This window comes from Uloborus diversus, chromosome 9 (genome assembly GCF_026930045.1).
Source record: "Uloborus diversus isolate 005 chromosome 9, Udiv.v.3.1, whole genome shotgun sequence".
NCBI classification, from domain to species: domain Eukaryota; kingdom Metazoa; phylum Arthropoda; class Arachnida; order Araneae; family Uloboridae; genus Uloborus; species Uloborus diversus.
Genome location: NC_072739.1, coordinates 119484808 through 119507837, shown reverse-complemented (window position 1 = coordinate 119507837; position 23030 = coordinate 119484808). Strand labels below are relative to the sequence as shown.

The window sequence follows — 23030 nt, the reverse complement described above, 5'->3', positions numbered from 1 at the left end:
AAAAAAAAAAGTTAAATCGACCCACCATAATGTACAGCAATTGGACTTTTAACATCAAAACAGTCATTTTCTACTATCAATTTGTTTGTTAATTTTTTTGTGTGCACCCTCAGCATTAGCTTGTAGCATGTGCAATGAAATAAAACTTGTGAAGTTGCAGACTTTTTGGGGTTCAAACGGCCCCTACAAATGTAATTGTCTTCTACTGTCCTAAAATTCCTAAATCGAACCCGACTAGCATATACAATACTATGCTCACAATGAAACTAATATACAGGGTGTTCCGTTTTAACCTGCACGGCCTTTATTTTCGCAACCGTTAGTCCTCACTTCCAGTTGCAAAAATGTTCAAAATCAGATGCAGAGTTAAAATATTGAAAGTTTGAAGATAAAATAAGTCGAAGAATACAAAATTTAACTTTTTATATGGGCCCCAGGTCCCCCAACTTATGTTTAGGGAAATAATCTCCATTGAAAGATGTTTCTAACACAAAAAACTTGACATTTGTGTGACCAAAATTCATGGAGACATTCCAGTTTAAGTCTCACCAAACTCAAACCACTGATGATGGCTGCAGCAAAGCAAGCCGAAACGTCTGGAATTTCTACTCCAACTAGACCACAGCCAATAAGCCCGGAAATGTTATCTCCCCATATTCCAGTTTAAAGTTTTAAGGGACCATACAAAAAATGAGATTGGAACTTACCGCCATTTCAGAAGAATGACAGGTCGTCAAAGTAAGAAAAGCAAGGTATTTATATTTTTCATTGCGATTCAAAAATAAATGCAAATGTTATACCCTGATACGCAAAAACACACGACAAAACCTCGAATAATTTAAAAAACCACACTTTATGCACTCGTATAATTTTAAACATATGTTTACTGCTATATTTTTCCCCAAAAGGCGTTATTGACGGCGAGGGAAAAGTGGTGTAAGTTACAAAACGCTGCGTTTCATATCTCGGTGAATATTGGTCGTATTAATTTCAAACTTTTTGTGTTGGAATTGTTTTTCAATGGAGATTAGTTCCCTAAACATAAATTAGGGGACATGAAAAACCCGTATAAAAAGTTAAATTTTGTATATTTTGACTTATTTTCACTTTCAATACCTTAACTTTGCATCTAATTTTGAACATTTTTGCAGCTGGAAGTGTACATTTAGGACAGGGGCGGCAAATAGGGGGAGCGAGAAGGGGCAGTTGCACCCCCAAATTTTTGGCTCAGAATGATAAGAAACGGGCAAATGTAATTCATGTAAATCGCAAATCACTGATCATATGCAAAAGGAAATTACAACCAAAAAAGAAAAAAACGCCAGCTGATTCTCCATAATAGTTGATCAATCTTGAAACATTTCCGGACACAAGCAAGTATTGTTCACTATTTGAATGATAACTTGGAAAATCTTGAATCATTTATAGTCTTTTTCGAAAAACTGGTGGAGGATCCAAGTTTTTTTCAACTAAAGAGGTACTCTCCTTATGCAGGCAGAATGTTTCATACTTGTGTGCCCAGTGCTATGATAACGCATCCATAGAGGGCTGCACGATTTTACTGGAATTTTGCATAAGTTGTTACATTCATATTTCAATTGTATGTAAAGTTAGTGAGTGAACATCAATTTCTTCTATTAGAAACACATTTCACCAACTCAATACACTGTATACTTTCATAGAAAATTCTTACAAAAGACATGCTTTTTTTGAAAAAAGTCGCACATCAACAAATTCATTTTCTGGGTGCTCTTTAACTTGGTCATCTCTAAGTGACACAAGATGATCTCTAAGAGTCCTCCTTGTTAAATCTGAACATTTGAAAGCGGCTCTTTCAATGGTGATAAAGCTGATGCCCTTTAACATGTATATGTATGGCTTTGTTTGAGTTTTTATTCGCTTTGTTCGTACTGTGAAGATTTTTTGAAAAATGCTATACTCTATCAAAACATCTTTAATCCACTATCCTGAATTTTCTGACTGTCCAAGCTTCAGCTTAATCTAAAATTGAAACAATTTGGAATTTTTGCGCTGATGTATATTTTAACCAAGAGTGAAATGAAAAAAAAAAATAATCATACTGCGGACCAATCTTAAAAAATCCAAATGAATTTAGAAGAATTGTCAAAAATCTACATGATGATATAAAGTCATAAAAGTGAATTAATATTTTGTATAAGATAATAGATTCAGTTTCTGACGAAATTAAAACAAGATCTTATGATAAATTTTTTATCTGTGTTGCTGTCCAATAAGTTCAATATTTATATTGATATTTTATTGAAAAAGAGAAATAAAATATTACAATTATAAGTAAAAGTTATAGCACAAAAGCAAGAGGAATTGTTTTGCAAATAGCGACTATGCTATTCAATGATGAAAAACGAAGACTAGCACAATTTTCAAAGTAGCTGGCGTTGTTTTAAGGAGAAAAATCTTGGCGATGTGTTTTCTATCATAACTTTGTTGCTTGAACTGTTTTTGAATTTTTCCAATTAGCTCAGCTAGTTGTGAAAGTTTTTTGTGTGTTAGGAGGTTAGAAAATTACCTTCCGAGCACAATGGGATAAAAAAACTTTTATCTTCAATTGTATTGGCAAAAAAGTACCACACTGCACATTAATGGAATCAAGTAACAAGATTTCCGGATTCTGAAAACCATACATTAAAACTTTCTAAAAGGTAAAAACTCTAGTATTAAAATATTTTGTGATATAATTTATTACAAAATAAGTTAAAACTGTAGTAATTAAAATTTCAATTCTTTGAATAACCTTCTATTTTATCCTGTACACCAATATGCATTTTATTTCATTCTCAAGGGAACTCAGATTCAAAAAAAACTCGACCCCCCAAATGAAATGTTGAAATGCCGCCCCTGATTTAGGACTAATGGTTGCGAAAATAAAGGTTTTGCAGGTTAAAACGGAACACCCTGTATATGCTTTAAAAAAGAGGCTCCAAAATTTTTCCGTTTGTGGCACTTTAAAGAAAATTTTTCTCAACACACCCTAGAGTCTATCTCAAAATGGAATCAAGCAAAATTTTCCAAAGACAATGAAATTTTCTGAAACTGTGCGGAAGCTCGACCCCCCTCCCACCGCGTGAAACCTCTTCAAATATGCATGCAAAAATCATTGAAATTATTAAAAAACGAGTTGATGTGTGCATCACATGACTTCCTTTTACTCCAATTTAATGTCATTTTTCCATTATTGGCAATTTTAATGTGATTCATTAGTTTACTCTCTAAATATCACCAACAGTGGAAAAATCAAAAGCAGATTCAAAAAAAAAAAAAAAAAAAAGTCGCCAAGTTAGCGACAAGGTGACCAAAAGACTGGCGATATATCGCCAAGTGTACGCCAAATTATAACACCACTTGAGTTTACATCGAAATTAACAATGATTTCCTTCCAAAAAGGGGCAAAAGACCCCCTTAGGAACATCCGAATGCAACCAAAAGGGAAGATACACAACTAGACCCCAATAGGAGTCCACGTACCAAATTTAAACTTTCTAAGACATACTGTTTTTGAGTTATGCGAGATACATACACACATACATACGTACATACAGACGTCACGAGAAAATTCGTTGTAATTAACTCGAGGATCCTCAAAATGGATATTTCGGATGTCAGTTCGTTCCTATGCATATATCTACGTGTAGTCGAGTCGAAAAAAAAAAAACCAACATTCATTCGGGGGTGAGCAAAATAGAAATTAAGGCTGATTTTTGAGTGAAAATGTTTTCGCTAATACAATACTTCCTTTTTTTTAAAGGTAGTAAAAAACATTTCAAAAATTTTTTTTTGAAATAATTTTTTAGTATTAAAATGTGTTGTCAGCTCAAAATTTTCGGAAACGGCAGTCAAAAATTTTCGGAAATTTCGGATCACAATCACCCTTGGGGACCCCTGCCTCAAAGCGGTGACGTATTGACCGTGTCGCAATTGTGAGGGACCAGCCGCGACATAGGGGTCACAAAGAGGATTAAATAACGCACATAAAAAATATTTTTCGTATTTCTGTTCATCTCTAATAGGCCCTCAAAAGTTCATAGCGGTGGACTACCAAACCCGCAAATCTGCCACTGGCCTCCAAGTGTTGATACTAATGAAAAAGAAGCACAAAATAAAAGTTGAATATAGTTTTATTAACATTTTACATGACATATAATACAAAAAAAAAAAAAAAAACCCTTGAAACAGTATTAATCTACAAATCCAATCGTGTTACTAAAAGACACTAAATTATTTTGAGGTATTTACAGTGTACACAGCAGATTATTTTTTCTGCTGCACAGCTAAATGCATTGCCTAGTAAAATGAATTTAGTATTTTTTGAAATCATTAACCAGATTATTAATGAATTTTTAATGACGCGAATGCAATTTTACTATTATTATTTTTTTTTAGGTTGCTAGTAAGAAAAGTTAGTTACATTTAAAAAAAAAAAAATTTTATGATTTTTAAATCGAAACAAGTAATCGATATATAAATTATTTTGAACTCCAAGAAATGATTTGTTTTTTATTTTTCATTTTTACTGCTTTAATCACTAAAATATAGAAGTACAACTTTTGTCAAGATTAATACTTAAACAGTTGACATTATATTGATAAATATTGCATACAACTGAGCTGTTGACACTATTTAGGAATGTATTCAGTACAACCATATTTCTTATTAGCTGCCATGACAACAGTATAAAAAACTATTAATAATAAGAATAGAAAGTTTACCATTTTCTATGCCTGAGAAACAACTGTATATCGCACCAACTTCCAAAATATGTTCTTTGCACGCACTCGCGCAATCAGATTTTACCTTCTGGGGGGTGTCTCAGCCGTTCTTACATAAGAAAATTACCATATTAGGATTCGCGATATCTGTGTTAAAATTTAGGAGTATGAGGCTCCCCCCCCCACCCCCCGGCTGCATTACTATAGACAGGGTCTCGAGGTTCACAAGGATCTTCTTTATCGACGAATGGATGGAAACTTCAGGAATGAAACTTTTATTTTCAGTGTTCTTATCAAATAATAGACAAGACTAGTTTGAAGGATAATCAACATTCTGACTAAAAACTGAACATGATTCTGCATTCCAATTTCAAGTTAAAATGAAGATTACACCAACAACTGCTCAATGCCAGAGTACGTTAATTCGCCATTTTGTTTTTTCGCACAATAAGTTTCCCTCCGCATACTTATATCGCGGAGCATGCTCAAACTTTTATGCATTGGTAAAGATGTTGCTTCTAACCTCGTAATACGTGTAATATTTTGCACAGTAGTAACGATCTTGGGATATTTACAAATTTGACCTAGATTAAAAACCATAGATTATAGTACTTGGAATGCCAAATGTGATAAGAATCCAGAAAATCAAACAATGTCTTTTTTTAAAGCTCTTAGCATCATCTTTAGAGACTGAGGTAAAAAAAAAAAATCGCCAAAGATACTTTGCCTAAAAATAATATTCGAACATTTCATCTCTTTTGATCATTAGCTAACTGCTTAGTATATAATAAGTGAAAAGAATTCTCAATATTCTTTTATCTGCTATTTAAGTCAGTTAAAAGGCGGCATCAAAACGGCCTATCAAATTCTTTTACTGCCTTAAAAAAGTTATAGTCTATGTAACGAGAATTGGCGTGTCAAGGCCAAATAACTTTCCTACTCTCCACCATTTTCCCCTTCTGGTTGTCATGGTTTCGGCACAATGGACTCTTCCCACCTTACCTGTGCAAATGCTATGTGTTGCAGAAGCAACTTGGAGAAAAAATTCAGAGTGACGTAACCTTGACTATCAGAAGGGAAAAGGAGTGGAGAGTGGGAAACCTGCCCCCCCTGACACGCCGTTTCTTGTTACATAGACTATAGTAAACGGTATTCTTATGCCTATTAAACTGAAAACAATACACCGTTCTAAATGTTCTTCTTATCACAGTGTTAAGTCAATTCGATGATTATGAAACATAACACGAGCAGAAGCAATGGTGAAAATGAAAATAAGTCATCCTATGTTTTACAGCTGCCTCCAAAAAAAAAAAAAAAAAGCACTCAGCTACGTCCACTCTTTCAGAATATTCAATTTCATCCGAAGAAATTGTTCTGAAAAATTTAAAACCGAAACGTTTAAGGGGTCGTTTACAAATGATGTCAATGGGCGGGAAGGAACTAGATTTCCGTAAAGTTTTCTAGAAACGGTATAGTTTCTCCTTTAGTAATCTTATGAATTTTACTCAAAAAGGTGGTGTCATTTCTAGAAATGTTTACAGAATCCCAGTTTAATAGAGATTTTCGCTTTTTTTTTTTTTTTTTTTTAATTTTTATACAGTGTAGTTCATTTAGTAAAAAAAAAAAAAAAAAAAAAAACTCGTAACTGTTATGGATTATTAGATTTCACTCTTTTCTGAGTTAAAACTTTGCGGTATGGGCGCCCCGAAAGTTCCAGTTTAAAAAATTAAAAAAAAAAAAATCTCAGTGTTGCAATACTGTCTTCAAATTTGTCAAGTCGTCAGCAAATTTTGCCGAATAAGGACATATTTAACATATCAACGACACGGTGATCTCCCGTGACCACCCATCGATGCGCCCCTGGCGGTATTTTTTATGCTGGAAGCAGAAGCAGCTTCAAACATTTGTGAGAGCAATCGCCTTTTCCCCCCTTTCCCTCTACAAAATGCAAATTGAAATTCACGGTGATTAGTGTTTTTTCTGTTTTATAAATTGCTTCGAAAACGCTACTTTGATATCGGAAAAAAATAATGAATAAAACTGGGATTTTTTTTTTCAATTGATACACATTAATTGTATAAGAATTTTAATACTTTTACTGTGAATAATAATAAATTTATATTTATTTTACAGAATGAGTGGAAAAATGTTACGACTTTAAAACAAAAGTGACATTCATTTAGCCCTAGCTATAAGGCGGTAACTTACTGAAACAATGAAGTGTTTAAATTCTAAAAACTAAACAAGTATTAAAATTAATAACCGTTTGATATAAATATCAAAGAACCTTCAAAAATATAATTCATCATCGGCGCTAACTTAAAAAACTAAGGTTGTGAAAAAAAAATTACAAAAAAAAAATCTTCTATTTATTCATTTTTTGCAGAAGAGGGAATTCCAACATATCATTCACCGTCACATGAACAATAGTTAACACCCTCTTCAATAACTAAGTGCTTCACTAAAAATGTTACAAAAAACATGTACCACAGTCGGAGAAATTAACAATTTCCCCTTATGTTATTTTCTAAGTACAAATATACAAAGATATTTTACAATCACAATGTTTCCCGCCGCGGTTTAAGGCGCATCTAATTAGTCCTATGAAATGTCGGTGAAATTCTAAAAAAGCAGAGGTCGGAAAATGAGGCTGGTGTGACGTCACATGAAAAAGTCCGTATCATGTCTGAGGTAATGCCCACAAAGTGGCCGTTTTGTCAGCACTCGTAGAAAGGAACGTAAACTCGTGGGGATGCCATCGTCCTTGTATGACCTTGTCGGCATGTTCTGCTACACGAACAGTTGCTAGAGGCTGTGTTAAATCACCTAAAAATGAAAAAAAAAAAAAAAAAGTTATATGATAGTATTCACCAGCTGGATTGAACCTCCGTCACACATCCGAATTCGCCGATTAAAACTTTCTGATTGGTTGAAGAAGACTTCCAACGACTGCTAAAGTGTCTGACAGAGGTTCGAATTTTTTATTAATACGATGGTAAAAAATAGTAAAGCTTGAACCCAGAGAGATTTCGGATGACCTTGAAGCGGAAACATCATTTTTAACACACTTTTATTAGCTTCACTTGTGTGTTTGTGAGTAACTCTCCTTTGGACAAAGAGCTAGTGGCTTATTACTGTTAGTATATTCCACCACTTCATGAGCATTCGTGGCCGAGCGGTCTAAGGCGCAGGTCTTCGCTGACGTCCCCCTCCGGGAATCATTGGGTGTGCGTTCTAATCCCGTCTACACCGAAATTAAATTTATAATCTTTCAACTCTATTTTCGCCCACTTTTTCTGGTCGGATTCTTTTAAAATTTGGAATGCAATCTCAGACCCGCTGACAACGCAATATTCTATAATCACATTAATTTATTAACGATAAGTTATTAGTTTATTCTAATTAACACGCTTTTATTAGTTTAACTTGTATGTTTGTGGATCCAACTTTCCTTTGGACGAATAGCCAGTGGCTTATTAGAATTACTTACAACGTACAAATCAGAGCTGCGCAGTGTAACAATGTTTGCTTATGAATTTAACAGAAAGCATTCAAAATGTCTGATGCAAATAATGCAATAGAATACTAAGATACATTCCATTATAAAAATCGAACACACACAAAGATTTCATTTAAGAGCTACAAGTGTTAGCAATATTTAGTATCTAAACCTTGTTTGAAAAAAAAACGAGCTGATGTGTGCATCACATGACTTCCTTTTACACCAATTTAATGCTATTTCCCTATTATTGCAATTTTAATGGGATTCTCTCTCTAACTCTTTAAATATCACTAGCAATGGCCACATTGAAAGCAGATTTAAAAAAATAAAAAAAAATCGCCAAATTTTTCGCCAAGTTGGCGACAAAACTTGGCAACCAAAAGACTGGCGATATATCGCCAAGTGACCGCCAAATTATAACACCACTTGAGTTTGCATCGAAATTAACAATGATTTCCCCCCAAAAAGGTGCAAAAGACCCCTTTAGAAACACCCGAATGCAACCAAAATAGGAGGTGCACAACTAGACCCCACTACGAGTCTATGTACCAAATTTCAACTTTCTAGGACATACCATTTTTGAGTTATGCGAGATACATACGCACATACACACATACGCACATACATACAGACGTCACGAGAAAAGTCGTTGTAATTACCTCGGTGATGGTCAAAATGGATATTTCGCGTGTCTATACATTCTTAGGCACTTTTCTGCATGTGGTCGAATCGAAAAAAAAACTCAACATTCATTTGGGGGTGAGCAAAATGGAAATTAAGGGCGATTTTTGAGTGAAAATTTTTTCGCGAATACAATACTTCCTTTTTTGTAAAAGGAAGTAAAAACAGTAATAAGGACTTTATATTTTTTAGAAATAAAAAATACAAACAATTTTTGATCATTTGAGTACAAAAACTAGAATCGTGAATCCACAATCTTGGAGGTGTCCTTCCCTCTAAGAGTTCCCCCCCCCCTCCCCCGAATTAGAATCATCCAAAAAAAAAAAAAAAAAGACCGCTTTAAAATACCCTCTCCCCTAAAAATGTCTATAGCGTAGTCTGCGTAATCCCCCCCCCCTCGTGAATCATTAATGATAATTCGTACAAAAAATTTTAAAAACTAAAAAAACACGCTTTAGTAGCAAAATGAACTAAAAAGTTAAAAATAATCTTTGGTCGATTACTTTATATACTTGTCATCCAAACACTTAATTTTACTGTAATAGAAAAAAAAAAGCGTGGGGGGCTTCTTATCAATGGTCTTAAATTTCTTCCACTTGTTATCCATGCAAAAATGTAAATAGGCAGCCCCTCACGCTTTTTGTTATTACAGTAAAATTAAATGCTTGGTCAATTACTTTATATACTTACTTGTCATCCAAAGATTATTTTTAACTTTTTAGTTCATTTTGCTACTAAAGCGTGTTTTTTTTTAGTTTTTTAAACTATTATTTTATTAATAGGTAGGATTAACCAGAAAGCGCCGTGTAGTAAAAGGGACGTTCTCGCTGATCTTATCTATTACAAAATAATAATAAACAACCTATTACAAATGATGCTTCCGCTTCTAAGTCATCCGTCATCTCTCCATGGTCAAGCTTTAGCTGTCTCCTTAAAAAAAGTTTTTCTTCAATCTTGCAAATATTTTGACGATTTATTACTCAATGTAAGCATATAAATCTCTTGATAGCTAACATGATCAATTCGGCGATGAAACATTATATCTTTGGCAAAGATACAGAAACTAAGACTTTCAGCACGTCAGCGTCTATAACATATTTTCCAGGATTGTATAAAAGGCCAGGATATTTTTGGTGACATTTCGCCTGACGTGTCTAAGGTTTCGTCAGAGAACCATCGAATTCCAAGGATGACTCTCTACCATACGTAACTTAATTCAATTTCATGGCCCCCCCACATGGGAAGAGGTAAGGGTACCAAAGCACTATAGATTTTGAGCTGAGAAAGGGCCTGGAAGGGAAAACACCTACTTAAAACTTAATTTTGTGTTCAGGGGCGGCATTTCAGCATTTCATTTGGGGGGTCGAGTTTCTTAAATATGTATTATTACAGTGCGATACAAAACACACATTAGTTAGCAGGGAGTGGTCATAAAATCGGTTTACTATGAATAAAAATTTGTGTTTGGAAGCAATTAAAATTTTGATTCATTTTTCTAATAAGTTATCATACAAAACATCTCGATACTAAAGTTTTTATACCTCTTGGAAAAGTTTTAATGCATGATTTTTGGAATTCGGAAGAGCAGGAAATCGTGTTACTAATCTGTCAGTGCCCAGTGTCGTGCTGTTTTGCCAGTACAACTAAATAGAAAATGCCCATTGTGTTTCGAAAATAATTCTGTAACCTCCTGAGACAAAAAAAGAAAATCTTTCTTTACTAGCTGAGCTGATTGGAATAGTTAAAAAATAATTGAAGTAACAAAGTTATGTATGAAAACACTTTTGATATCTTGCTCTTCAAAATCACCCAGGCAACTTCAAAAATTGTGAGGGGCTTAAGTTTTCATCATTGAATAACCTAGTCTCGTCGGCACTCTCAGCTTCAATGAGATGTCGTCTGCATCCAGCTCTGTTGTTCACTATTCCAGACTGATGAGTCCATAACAAGGACAAAACTGCAGTCTCTGGATGTGATGACCGGTCTGTCGGTATATTGCTTGTAATGTTTCTTGCCTTGTGCTAAAAATTTTAACTTATAATTGAAACATTTTATTTTTCGTTTTCAACATCCAATCCAGATAATATAGAGCCAACCATACAGAAAAATAATTATCATCAAATCTTGTGTTAATTTCATTCGAAACTGAATCGATTACTTCATACAAAATATTATGAAAACAATGTTTGACTTGACATCATATGGGTTTTCGTCACTTTTTTTTTTTTTTTTTTTTTGACGCCTTTTTAAAATTGGCTCGGAGGAAGAATTTTTTGAAAGGTTTCACGATTGATTGTAATATGCATCTATATAAAATCTAGTTTCAGTTTCAATTGTATAATAAACTATGGTAGTATGCTGCACAGATCAATTGTAGATTGAACTGTGGTTTGAATAGTCCGAAAATTAAGGGTAGCAGATGTTTTGATAGAGTAAGGCATTTTTCAAAATCTTCAAACGAAGTCATACATGGTAAAGGGCATGAGCTTTTTCACCATTGAAAGAATAATTTTGCAATAATTCTTCCAGTCGTCAAATTACTGCTTTTGAAGTTAGAGAATTTATGGTTTTAACTCTTGAAGACCATCTTGTGTTACTCCGCGATTGCATAATTATAGAGCCCCATAAAAGGTATTTGTTGATATGTTTTTTTTATTCAATAATCACATGCATTTTTAAGAAGTTTCTATGAAAGCATGTAATGCATTGAGCAGCTGAAATGTGTTTCTAGCAGAAGAAAGCGATGAACACTCATTGAATAAATATACACTTAAAAAATGAGCGTAAAAGTAATTGTAAAATATGAAGGAATGTTCTTGTGAAAACCATACAGCCACACCACTTTGCACGAGCCTCTCATATTGGACATACCATCGTTACACTGGGCACACAAGTATGAAATATTTAGCCAAAATGAGGAAATTCCTTCTTTAGTTAAAATTATCCATGGTTCTCTATCACTTTTCTATGTTCTGAAAAGGCCAGATAATACTTCATGAATTTAAGTCATCATCCAAATAACGAAAGACACTTTTTCTAGTCTTTGAATGCGTCGAGTTTCACAAAATAGTTACCGAGATCCAGCGAGATTTTTTTAAATGAACATTGGTTTCCGATTTACATAAATTGAATTCACCCATTTTCTATCATTCTGCTCATAAAATTTGGGGATGCGACCGCCCCCTCTTGACCCTCCTATTTGCCGCCCCTGTTTGTGTTAATATTGACGAAAATGGAACGATTTCACCAAGAGTCTCGGAATGAATTTAGGGGACAATGTTTAAACCTCACTGGGAAGAACGACAATCTCAAATTTGATGTTAATGCCTCTGATTATCCTATCTTCTTTTCTTTTGGTTATGGCACTATATGGCGAGGGCGGCGTACTCGCAATAAATACGTGGATCATGTCAGTAACTTTGGTTTGTTCTCTAATCCATGTGTTTCACACTCTGTCCTTTCAGGAAAGCCTAAAAGATGCATTGTTGAAGTTTTCGTAGTTTTCCTCTTTTATGTCTAAGTTTCTGTGCATAAGTTTGCTTACTGAGTCTACTACACACAAAGAGACAAATCACAATCAGCAAAATGTTTAAAAGTCAGTAAGAATATATACAGAGTGGTCCTAAAGTGGGCATACTTCGGCTTTGTTTTCAACATTATGTTGGTTACTGTCGAATGTTTGTTAAAAGCAGATATATTCAAGTCTTAAGTCATAAAAATCAATACAACACGATCCATGTCAAAAACAGCTAAATTCTGCACCATGTTCTCGCAGATATTTTACGCAGGGGCGCCGACTTGCAAAAATTAATGAGGGGGCAGGAAGTTATAAAGGAGAGGTCAAGGGGGTATGAAACCCCTACAAACAACGGGGGTCTGGGAGGCTTCCCCCGAAAAAATTTCGGATTTTCGTACCTTGTAAACGTCGTTTTATACATTTCCCGATGTGTGCAATTCGCATGAACCAGCAATATGTGACATGGCATTTTCAAGGTATAAGAATCTAAAACTTTGTGTGCAAATTTTCTGTTTCAATGACACCATGTCACTTGTCTTAACGGACATTTTTGAAGATGTATTTTGTGGTGAGCCGCGCAGTGGACATATATTGCTTGTGACTATAAATCTAAAACCAACTTTTATAGTTCACCCGACTCATATTTGACGCAACAAACCGTCCATAACAGTCCTCTTAAATACTGAAAAGGCAAGTCTAGGTGTAGGAGACTATCTTTTAGTAAATTAAATAGAACCTTTGCCTTAACATCAGAAATTTCACAAAGGCATACAAATTCGTTAGAGCTTCACAATTGCTACTGACACTCTTCAATTAAAAAAGGAACTCATCCTAAAGAAATATGCACTGGCCACTTCTTCTAAAACAGACACAATTTATTGGAGGGGGGGAGCCACCTCATGTCCCATTGAGTCGGCGCTAGTGATTTTGCGGAGTTTCGAGGATTCGGAGATGTTTTACCGCAAAAACATCTGCGAGAACATGGAGCAAAACTCAGCCGTGTTTCGACATGGATGGTGTTCTACCGATGTTTATGACTCATGATGCTTCAAGGTATCCGTGTATAAGAAACATTCAAGCGCCGACAGAGTGGTGTAGTGGTTAGACACTGGTCTCTTACGCCCAAAGGTCCAGTCGTTGGATTTTCAAGATGCAGAAATTAGATAGCGTCCATGTCATATGTTCATGCGACATGTAAAATATCCATAAAGAACTCGTTTGGCTTGGTATGCTCGGCAAAATTAAATTCCTAGTGCAGTTTCGCATCGAAAAGAGTCCAGATGCCTCCACCTGGTATGGTAACTGCGCGTCAAAACCCTCACGGTAATAGCATCTGCCGATAGTGGCGCTGCATGAAAGAATGCTGTATCGGGAGATCGCACGGGGTCTGCAAAAGATAGTGTCTCTAACGCAGCCCCATCAGAAAGAACAGCATTCAATCGTAACTAACTTAATGTTAAAAATATACTAGCGGTACGTCAACCTTAAAATTACTTCGTAACACAGAAAAAACTCATAACAAACCAGAATTTAACAAGGCGATAATCTTACCTTGCAGATCAGTGAGCATCAGTTTGCAGTCGTAGGACCCCGTCAGCAAATAGAAAGCCTTGGGGGAGAGTCTGGCTGTCTTTACGTCAGCAGTATGAGGCTTGAAAGTCTGCAATATCCTGCTGCCCTTCATGTCGTACAGCATACAACTAGAATCATCGTGGCCTGACACCAACAAACGACCAGACGGGTCCACGGACACGGTGGCAGCTGCACTACCTATCAAAATAAAGCTATATATATAATACCTATCAAATAAACCGTAGAAAAGCACGTTATACGAAAAATATAAAGTATTCAACCAATTGCTTTTGTGAAAATAAGTAATACAATGATCTATGTGTCAGCTGATACGAACTTCGGCAATGGTATTCTTAGCAATGACATAATATTGTATTCAACAAAAATTTTGTGACAATTTCCCTGCTTGTCGCCAATAAGAGCAATACTGATAGTATTTAATAGTATTTTATGTGATACATTTACTACAAAATTTAGTAACTAAAATGTTGATCATAAATTTACTGCTAGAGTAGTACTACAAAAAAGAAATAACACTTTTTTTAAAAAAAAGTTTTTGATAGTCATTATTTCTATTTGGACGGGAATGGATCATTATATGAACCGTTAACATTCTTCTGGGGGCCAGAAAGATGAAAAGTTCAAAAGCCTGCGCTATTGTTGCGAGGAGGGAGACTCACGGGGGTCTCATTTTTTAAAAATAAAACCTTAAAGCATTTTTAAAATCATCAAAAAAAAAAAAAAAAAAACGTTATTTCACAATTATTTTACTTATTTTTCGGTGTAAAAACAGAGCATCGACCTCAGTCCTATGAGCCCCATGGCCGAAAAGTTTTTTACCATGTGACAACAATTAAATGAAAGAAAGAGAGAGAGAGAGAGAGGAAAAAAAAAAACTTGGAAGCATTGCATGTTGCATACGAATCAAACGCAACCGATCCCATAAAAAGAAACTTCCAGTATTATTTACATTATTGAAGTTACAATTTAGAAATATAATTAAAATAAGGGATGTCAAAAGCATTTTTAAGGGTTTTTTTACATCGCGCAGAGTTATTAGCGGAAAAAAGAAACAATGGAAAAAATGAGTTTGCTAGAGGTGTAAGCCGAATCGAAAGAGATTGAACAATTAGGACAGTAGGGAATAAAAGTAGAAAAGTAGCAGCACAAATGAAATGGGATAAAAATACCTACATATACAATTTTAAAATCAAGAATATAATTATTTCAAGAAGAAACCTACAAGACTATTATTTCAAAAATTATGATGAAGAACAAAACAACCCAAGTTCGCAATAATGACATCGTAAAATGATACAAAATTCAAGAGAAGTAAATGCACTTAACAATAAAGAAAAAATTATTTTTTTAAGCAGGAAAATGTGTAAAGACAAAAAACAAAAGAAGTAAATCGTAAGACATCTTTCATATGAGGCAACTTAGTTGAATCAACTTTCGAACGGGCGAATATTAGGAAGTGTAATGAGGGGTGTGCACAGAAATTTTGGGGCCCGTCCCAAATGGCTTTTCCGGGCCCCCTATGTTTACCCCCATATTTCACCCCTAGTTTCAAAAATATTAGGCCACCTTCAGGTTCGGGCCCGGGCCAACAGGTGTCCCTTTCCCGCCCCCCCCCCCCCCCGTTCACGTCCTTGAGTGTAACCACCTAGAAAAGTCAAGGAATTGACTAGCATTCTTTGATCGAGACAGTCAATTCGCCTGGCACATGTGCTGCTAAAGTTCTCATTCTGATGACTTGAATCAACTAAAAGGAAATTGCCAAGTGTTCGCTCTACACACTACTTGAGTCAACTCTGTTCAATTTTAACCTGGGTTCGAAAATATCGAAAATATCCGATATTTTGATATATATCCGATATTTTCAATTCGCACAAACTAAAGTCTTCAGAATAGTAAATGCACACACATCCTCAAATCACTTTTTTTCTTCTTATATTATAATTACAATATGTAGACTTAAAGTTAATGTTTCTTTCATTATTTATATCTAATATTTCGTTTTACATTTCTATCAATTGTAATGGAGTTAATTTAGCAATAGCTATTTTACTCATTTTTCTTCTGTTAGCTACTTTTACAGTTATATGGTTCAGAAATAAATAATATGCATTAGTCGGTGCACAGTCATAAGACATTTTCCTTTTTTCTGAGCAAAGTTTAACATTTAATTAGGCACTTTCAATAATTAAAATTGTGTTATTACTAATAATTTTATGACTATAAAATACAAGATAAAAAGGAATTTTATATTACTTTGTCATATTAATCATGCATTCATATCACATAAAAATATTATAGTACACAGTAGTATATATAGTACATAACTTTTTGGGGATTTTTAATAATAAATGAACAATATTACTATGATTAATATACTTTTTATATTGAAAATACTGTAGTTGAAGAAATAAATATCGAAAATATCATGATATTTTCAAAATAAATATCGGATATAGATCGTGATACATATCATGATATATATCGGCGAACCTTGGTTTTAACAGCGTGTGTTCGCTCTACACACTAGTTGAATCAACTCTGTTCAGTTTTAACAGCGTTGTGGAGCAGTAGCTCGAATTAATTCGGCTTCTTAGAAGAACAATTGATTCAAGAAGTTGCTTCGTGTGAAGACAACGAAAACGCCAGTCAACTAGTTGGGAGGCGACTTTTACGAAAAGTTGATTCAACAAACCGCCTCATGTGCAGGAGGCGTAAGAGGGGATCGGGTATGAAAATAAACATGTAGATAAAAATCTGAAAATAAAACCAAAATATAGTTAGGATAATGACTTCACTATATTCAATTGATTCCGCCCCGGAACATTTCTGTTTGGCGACCCAAATTCGGCAAATCTCGCCAAAATCCCCATAACCTAAACTCTCCCATAACCAAAAAAGACAGTTACCAGGACCCGTGCCTCCGGCGGGCCGTGCAGGAATGAGATTGACGCATCCCCGCGTCCTCATGTCCCAAAAGCGGATTGTCTTGTCCTGAGAACTGCTGACGAACATCACGCCGCCCCACGTGTACAGCGACAAAATCTGACCTAGGAATAAAATGGGAAAAAATCAGTAAAAAAAAAGTAATTTATTCAGCAGAAAAAGATTTAAAAACACAGCAAATATCCAATGAAAATAGGAAAATTACACTTCTGGGCGCTTCTCGAAAAAATGTCCCGTGCGTAAAGCTAAGTTTTTTATTTTTTCCAGCTAACCAAAGCCTTCAAAAATAATGCTGTTTGGGAATAATGCATGCTTTAAAAAACTATCAAAGCATTCCAGTTAATCCCATTATTAATAGTTACTTTAATAAAATAAGAAACTTAGCGCTACGCACGGGACATTTTTCCGAGAATAGTCCTTCTACAATCTTATATGGAGAAGGAAAACGATTATGTTGCCATTTGGCAGAACTACAGTAAATACCCCGTACATTTAAACCATTAAATTGAGGGCGCCAACTTTGACTTTCAAAGGGTGCATGGTTCGAGTACGCAAAAAAAATAAAATAAAATAAATAAATAAATAAATAATAATAACAATAAGTAAAATAAGTAAATAAATAAATAAAACAAAGATGCAAAAGGTTCAGGGGCTAAAAAAAAAATAAAATAAAATAAAGGCGCACCGGCCCGCGGACGATGAACCGATGGGCCAGTCTGACCGTGGACCCGTTTGAAAAATTGAAATTGAAAGAATAATAAATTAGAACACACACACAAATTATTACCTGTATGCCCGGTAAGAGACTGAAATGGCATGGCTGTTTCGCAATCTGTAATGTAAATTTTGTTGTCACCAGATCCGCCGCTGATGAGAATGTTGGACCTGTTGCTTATGTCTTCCATGAAACACATATCGCGGACTGTGCCACCGTGCATTGTCAAGGGATGAGCGATGTCTGAAACGAAAAGAGCTCAGTAAGTTTAAGCGCAGACTATGTAGATCATAAATATTATTTAATTGCAAAATGTCTAGCTAAACAAAGAAACTTTCCATATCATTTAATTTTCTATGAGCAATCATTTTATTTGAAGAAAAGCCCTTCTTCAAGCCTTGCCTCGTTTTAGTAAGAGTATCTTCCGATGTGGGGTGATCGAAGAATCTTCCAAAGTTCGCTTCATGTAAAGTCACTTTAGTATACCAATGGATGGCATTGAAGACGATTATACCTAGCGAGCCAAACTAGTCGGCAGGAGGAGTTAACTTAGGGTTTAACCTATTGTCCCGCTGCCCTTCTACCGTAACAGGTGATTTATTGACCACGACTGTGAAAAGTTATAATTGTGCCACAGAGAGATCGCGGATGAACTGGAAGCGGAAACCGAAAGCTTCATTTTGTAATAGGTAGTATTAGCAAGGAAAAGCAAGCAGTCAACTTTTTGCTGCTCGATCGTTCTTGCTGATCCTAGAAGTAAGATGGTGATGGACGTAGGCCCGACGAGAGTTCATGTCAGCCTAGTCGGAAACTAGGGATCCGGGGCTTGGGGGGCAGCTACACTGACAGAAAAAAGAAAGGAAAAGAAAATAGGGAAGTAAGAAAAATGGGGAAAAAACTCCGAATAAACGGAAACGTAAAGATAAAGTAAAATTTACTCTAATGGTATTTACTGTTTGTGGCACATTTATAGAGTTAATTATTTTCTAGTTATGATTTTTTCCCCCTTCTTTTTCTTTTCTTTTTTTTCTTTCAGGGCGGGGGGCCCGGCGACAGAACTGATTAGGGGCCCGCCTTGGCTCTCTGCGACTCTGGATGGACGATGCAGATGAATTGTTGCATCACTTTCTTCGATGTGGATTTCTGTAATCCTATTATTTTTCTTCAGCAGAGGTCAAACACTAAAGGGCTTTCAATGTTAAACTACAAGTAAAAGCAATCTTTATTCGCAATACGTAAAACTATATTATCTGTCAAACTGTGGAATGAATGTAACTCGGAAGAAATTAGTCTTCAAGCAAATAAATTAACATTCAGACTTCTATAAATGTCTTCTATTAAATGATCTTAATATAATTGGATAAAAAGAAAATTTTTCTCTAAAGCCATTTGTTATCGTTTAAATTTTCTCACACACTACAAGTGAATAAAATAATTTTTTCAATATATTTAAAAAATTAGGTTTAAAAAAATACTCTGGATTGTCTTTCGAAATTTCATCACCAGATGTTTAAAGTTTAAACACACTCAAAGGTCTGCCCACGTAATCTGATTGCAGCTGAAGAGGGGTAAGGAAACTAGTGAGGAAACTTCTGTTAAAAGAAGTTACACTCGAAGGAAAAAATGTAATTTTTTTGCCGACCGATAATCGAAACTACATATACTGGTGTTTGGATTTATTTTGTAAGACACATAAGTTTTCAAGCTGGGACTTCTTTTATATGTGTTAGCTTTTATTTTGTGGGAAATACTGCATAATAAGGGGGGGAGCATAATAATTTAAGGGAGTTATAATTTTTTTGACTGAAAATAAGAAACATGTGATTTAAATGATAGTTTGTTAATGGCCCACCGAGATTTGTTATCAGGTGGTTCAACGTACTTAGAGATTCCTATGCAAAAAGAAGAAAAAAAAAAAAGATTGAAATTGAAAGGGGGGCCCATTGCGAGTAAATTTCAGTCGAAGTTACTCCGTTTTTGAGTCAAAAAATTAGAAGTTAAACCGTCGCAGGAAAAAATGTTAAAGCGCCCATCAGGTTAAATCCAGTTAAAACTCAAACTCAAATTGTTCTGAACAAAAAAAAATAAATAAATAAATAAATAAATAAAAGAATAAATAAAGCTCTTAATAAATGTTTAAGTAATTATTACAGACATTTATAATACCATTCTTTGTGTCATTTAAAATGGTGGCAGATAAATCTTCTTGACATAGTAGTATATTTTATGGCTCATAACTTTTCAACCCGTTCAAAAATCTCAGTATTATTTATATTTTCGTAATCAACATAAAAAAGTCTACAAATATAGCAACTTTCAATAAAATCGGAGATGGTGGGTGTCTTGGTCTGTATGATTTAACATGAATTGATCCAAAGACAGAAATTTAATAAGACTTTCATAAACAAAGCTCTTTGTCATTTTTTTCCGGTTGCCTCTCAAAAACCTGTAATTTAATTCGTTAACGTATCGTATTTTTGTAGAATATTTTTATGCATGTTTCTTCCTCACAAGATTAGAAAGACACAAATTTTAATTTTTATCCTCGTTGACTGCGGCTAAATAGATTAGCGACCGAAAAGGCGGACAGCGACAGTGGCTGAACAGAAGGTCAAGAGAATTAACTCAACCCTTTCGAAATAAAAATAGAATTGTGAAAAGCAAGTGACTGCCACCTAACACAAAAGCGAAGACTTCACCCATGAGAAGGAACGTCTTGAATAAGGTCGTTTTAGGTTGAATGAGGAAAAAATGAAAACTGGGAGAAAACACGGAAATGCGCGTTTTTCAATGGGAGGAAGTAAAGAAATTCGCCAGTTTTCGTTTATCATTTTTTGAATCTTTTGTCAATAAATCACTTGAAAAGTTTCTCGTTTTCAAGAAAAAATATCTTGGTTTAAAGAATTGAGTTGTTTCCGAAATTTTAAAAGCATTTTTTTTCCCGTAAAGAGTTTAATGCGTTTAAAAGCCTTTTTCCCGTCCCGTTTCAAAGAGTATGTTTGAAGACATAGAATTTACCCATTTTTTTTAAAATAATTTGAAAAAGTTTTCATTTTTAAACTTTTTTTAATTGATGCACAGATTCAACTTCATTGTTTTTTCTTCCGCGCATGACATCACAAGTGGTGAAAGATCATTCAGCATTCACTAATGCCATTAGCGGAAAGCGCAATATTTAATTTGCTTCTTTTTTACGTGTACTGGCAACGCGGCTGACGGCAAGCGTAGAGCGCAATGTTTAATTCGCTTCTTTACTCTCATGTACTCGGGGAAAACCGAGAAGGTCTTATTATCATTCGGGGGAGAAGTGGAGGAGTTGTCTTCAGTTGTCTAGTTCTCTCATGTACTCGGGACGCGGTTGACAGCAAAGTGTAAACATTTAGTGCTCCAATGGAGTAGCGCGCCAAAGTACATCACTTGTGACGTCATAAAGACCACGCCTTATTTCCAAAATCGGACATTTTAAAAAATTAAATAAAACATATCTGTTGGGAAGATAAAATTTTTTACTGGCTAAATGTTTTCTTTTCTTTTTTGCTTATTCTATCAATTTCAGTGATTAAAAGTAGTACTTTTGACTTAAGAAAACACCCTATTCGTACACAATTTTTCTTTTTCTTTTCTTTTTTTGCATTTTAGAAAATTATTTTACACGGAGATAGTGTTTTCGAACATCAACCTACGTCAAATGTCTAAAGTCAGTTTGGATTGCATATTATGTTTTCAACAACTGATACTTTTTCGATGTAAGATAGCAAATTTCAGAGGAAAATAGATATTAAAAAAAGAAAAATATGTGGTTATCTGAAACCGAAGACAATCATAGGAAGTTTTTAAAAATGTATTGTAGTGAATGTTGTAAAGAAATTACACAAAGCAAAGTCGCGAATACTAAGTATTTAACAGTACGAAGTTTGCAAAAAAAAAAAAAGAAAGAAAATAAAAAAAAAGTAGCATTTTATTCTCAAAAATAAACATCTTCAAGTAAATTATCTAAAATGAAACTCGCAGCTCATATTAGCATATCCTCGCAATCAGGAAGAATTTGCACTAAAGTCTATGTAACGAGAATCGGCGTGTCAAGATCGGATAACTTTCCCACTCTCCAACCTTTTCTCCTTCAGGTTGACATGATTACGGCATGAGTACACTGAATATTTTCTCCACGTTGCTTCTGCAAAACAAACATTTGCGGAAGCAACATGGTGGAAAAGATCGCGCGCTTTATATAACTTCTATGGTTACAATTACGACATTGAGTGTTCTGCTTTAGGGCGACCTCGATATTTTCGCGAACGTTGTTTTTTCTAAAGGGTCAGTTGCGTCATTTTTAATTTTGAAACTGGTTCATTCTGAAACAGATCAAGGCCCCTTTTGGACATTCTATTCATTTTCGAACTATCTGGCTCATTTTAGAGACGAGCACTCTTTCCAAAATGCTTCCTTCCCTTTCTCCCTAGAGTAAACATTTACATTAATCATACCTTCCAACTGACAAGAGGAAGAGTTGAACCTCAGGAGTTTGACTGTTTTGTCGTTGGACCCCGTCGCAAGTAGATCCCCGGTAGCATTCCAGGCCATGCAGTAGATGGAACCCTTGTGGTGCTTCTGTCTTTTGTACAGTACCACAGGTTCCCTCGGCTCATGATCGGGCCTAAAAACAAATAGGAAGTGTTAACATCTAAATATGCAGGGTGAATTTGACTTAATCTGTCAAACGAAAGTGGGTGTTAGAAGAGCCCAAGTGGAGCATAGAACCATCCATTATCGTGCCCAATTCGTAACCGTAATCGAGTTACGGCAGAAAGAAAAGAAAAAAAATGAGCCAAAAACAAATTACGACTGATTTTTGTGATTCCTGGGAATTCCACACACAAAATAAGAACATATTTGAAAAGAACAGACAAAATCCTATAAAATGAAACTTTTTTCATCGAGATGGTTACATTTTTCAGCGAGCTACAAGCTTTGAAATATTTGAAGTACTCAAAGTTGAATTGGCGCCAACATCTATAAACGGCATTTTAAAAAACAATCGTTTGAGCTACTACCGGTAAGATATACTAAAACAGATCCACCTCACTAGCTTTCAAATGATACCACTGTAAATTATATTGTAGTTCAAGTATGACTGAAATTAAAGCTTTTCTTTGAAAGAATAAAATCAGCGTTCGTCAAAGAAATGGACCAGTAAATATATCACAGCCTCTTTAAGAACAAAATTTCTAGCTCCATGTGTTTTTTAAACAAAACACAGTTTTTATACATAATTATGATAAGCTGAATACGTTTTCTCCTTATTTTTTCTTATGAGGAAACTTGACGCTAATACAT

At 34.8% G+C, this 23030-nt stretch overlaps 1 protein-coding gene across 2 annotated transcripts in view; it reads right to left on the bottom strand.

The window, feature by feature from the left end:
* Positions 1-4136: 4136 nt before the first annotated feature.
* The window catches only part of LOC129230096 (WD repeat-containing protein 47-like), a 117762-nt gene continuing 98868 nt past the window's right edge, over positions 4137-23030 (bottom strand). For both annotated transcript variants that reach the window (XM_054864494.1, XM_054864495.1), the window contains exons 3-7: positions 22181-22350; positions 17769-17939; positions 16945-17085; positions 13997-14215; positions 4137-7571 (exon numbers count right to left, since the gene is read on the bottom strand). In XM_054864494.1, coding sequence (XP_054720469.1) covers positions 7426-7571; positions 13997-14215; positions 16945-17085; positions 17769-17939; positions 22181-22350 — 847 coding nt within the window. In that variant the 3' untranslated portion in view covers positions 4137-7425. The remainder of the gene's footprint in view (positions 7572-13996; positions 14216-16944; positions 17086-17768; positions 17940-22180; positions 22351-23030) is intronic.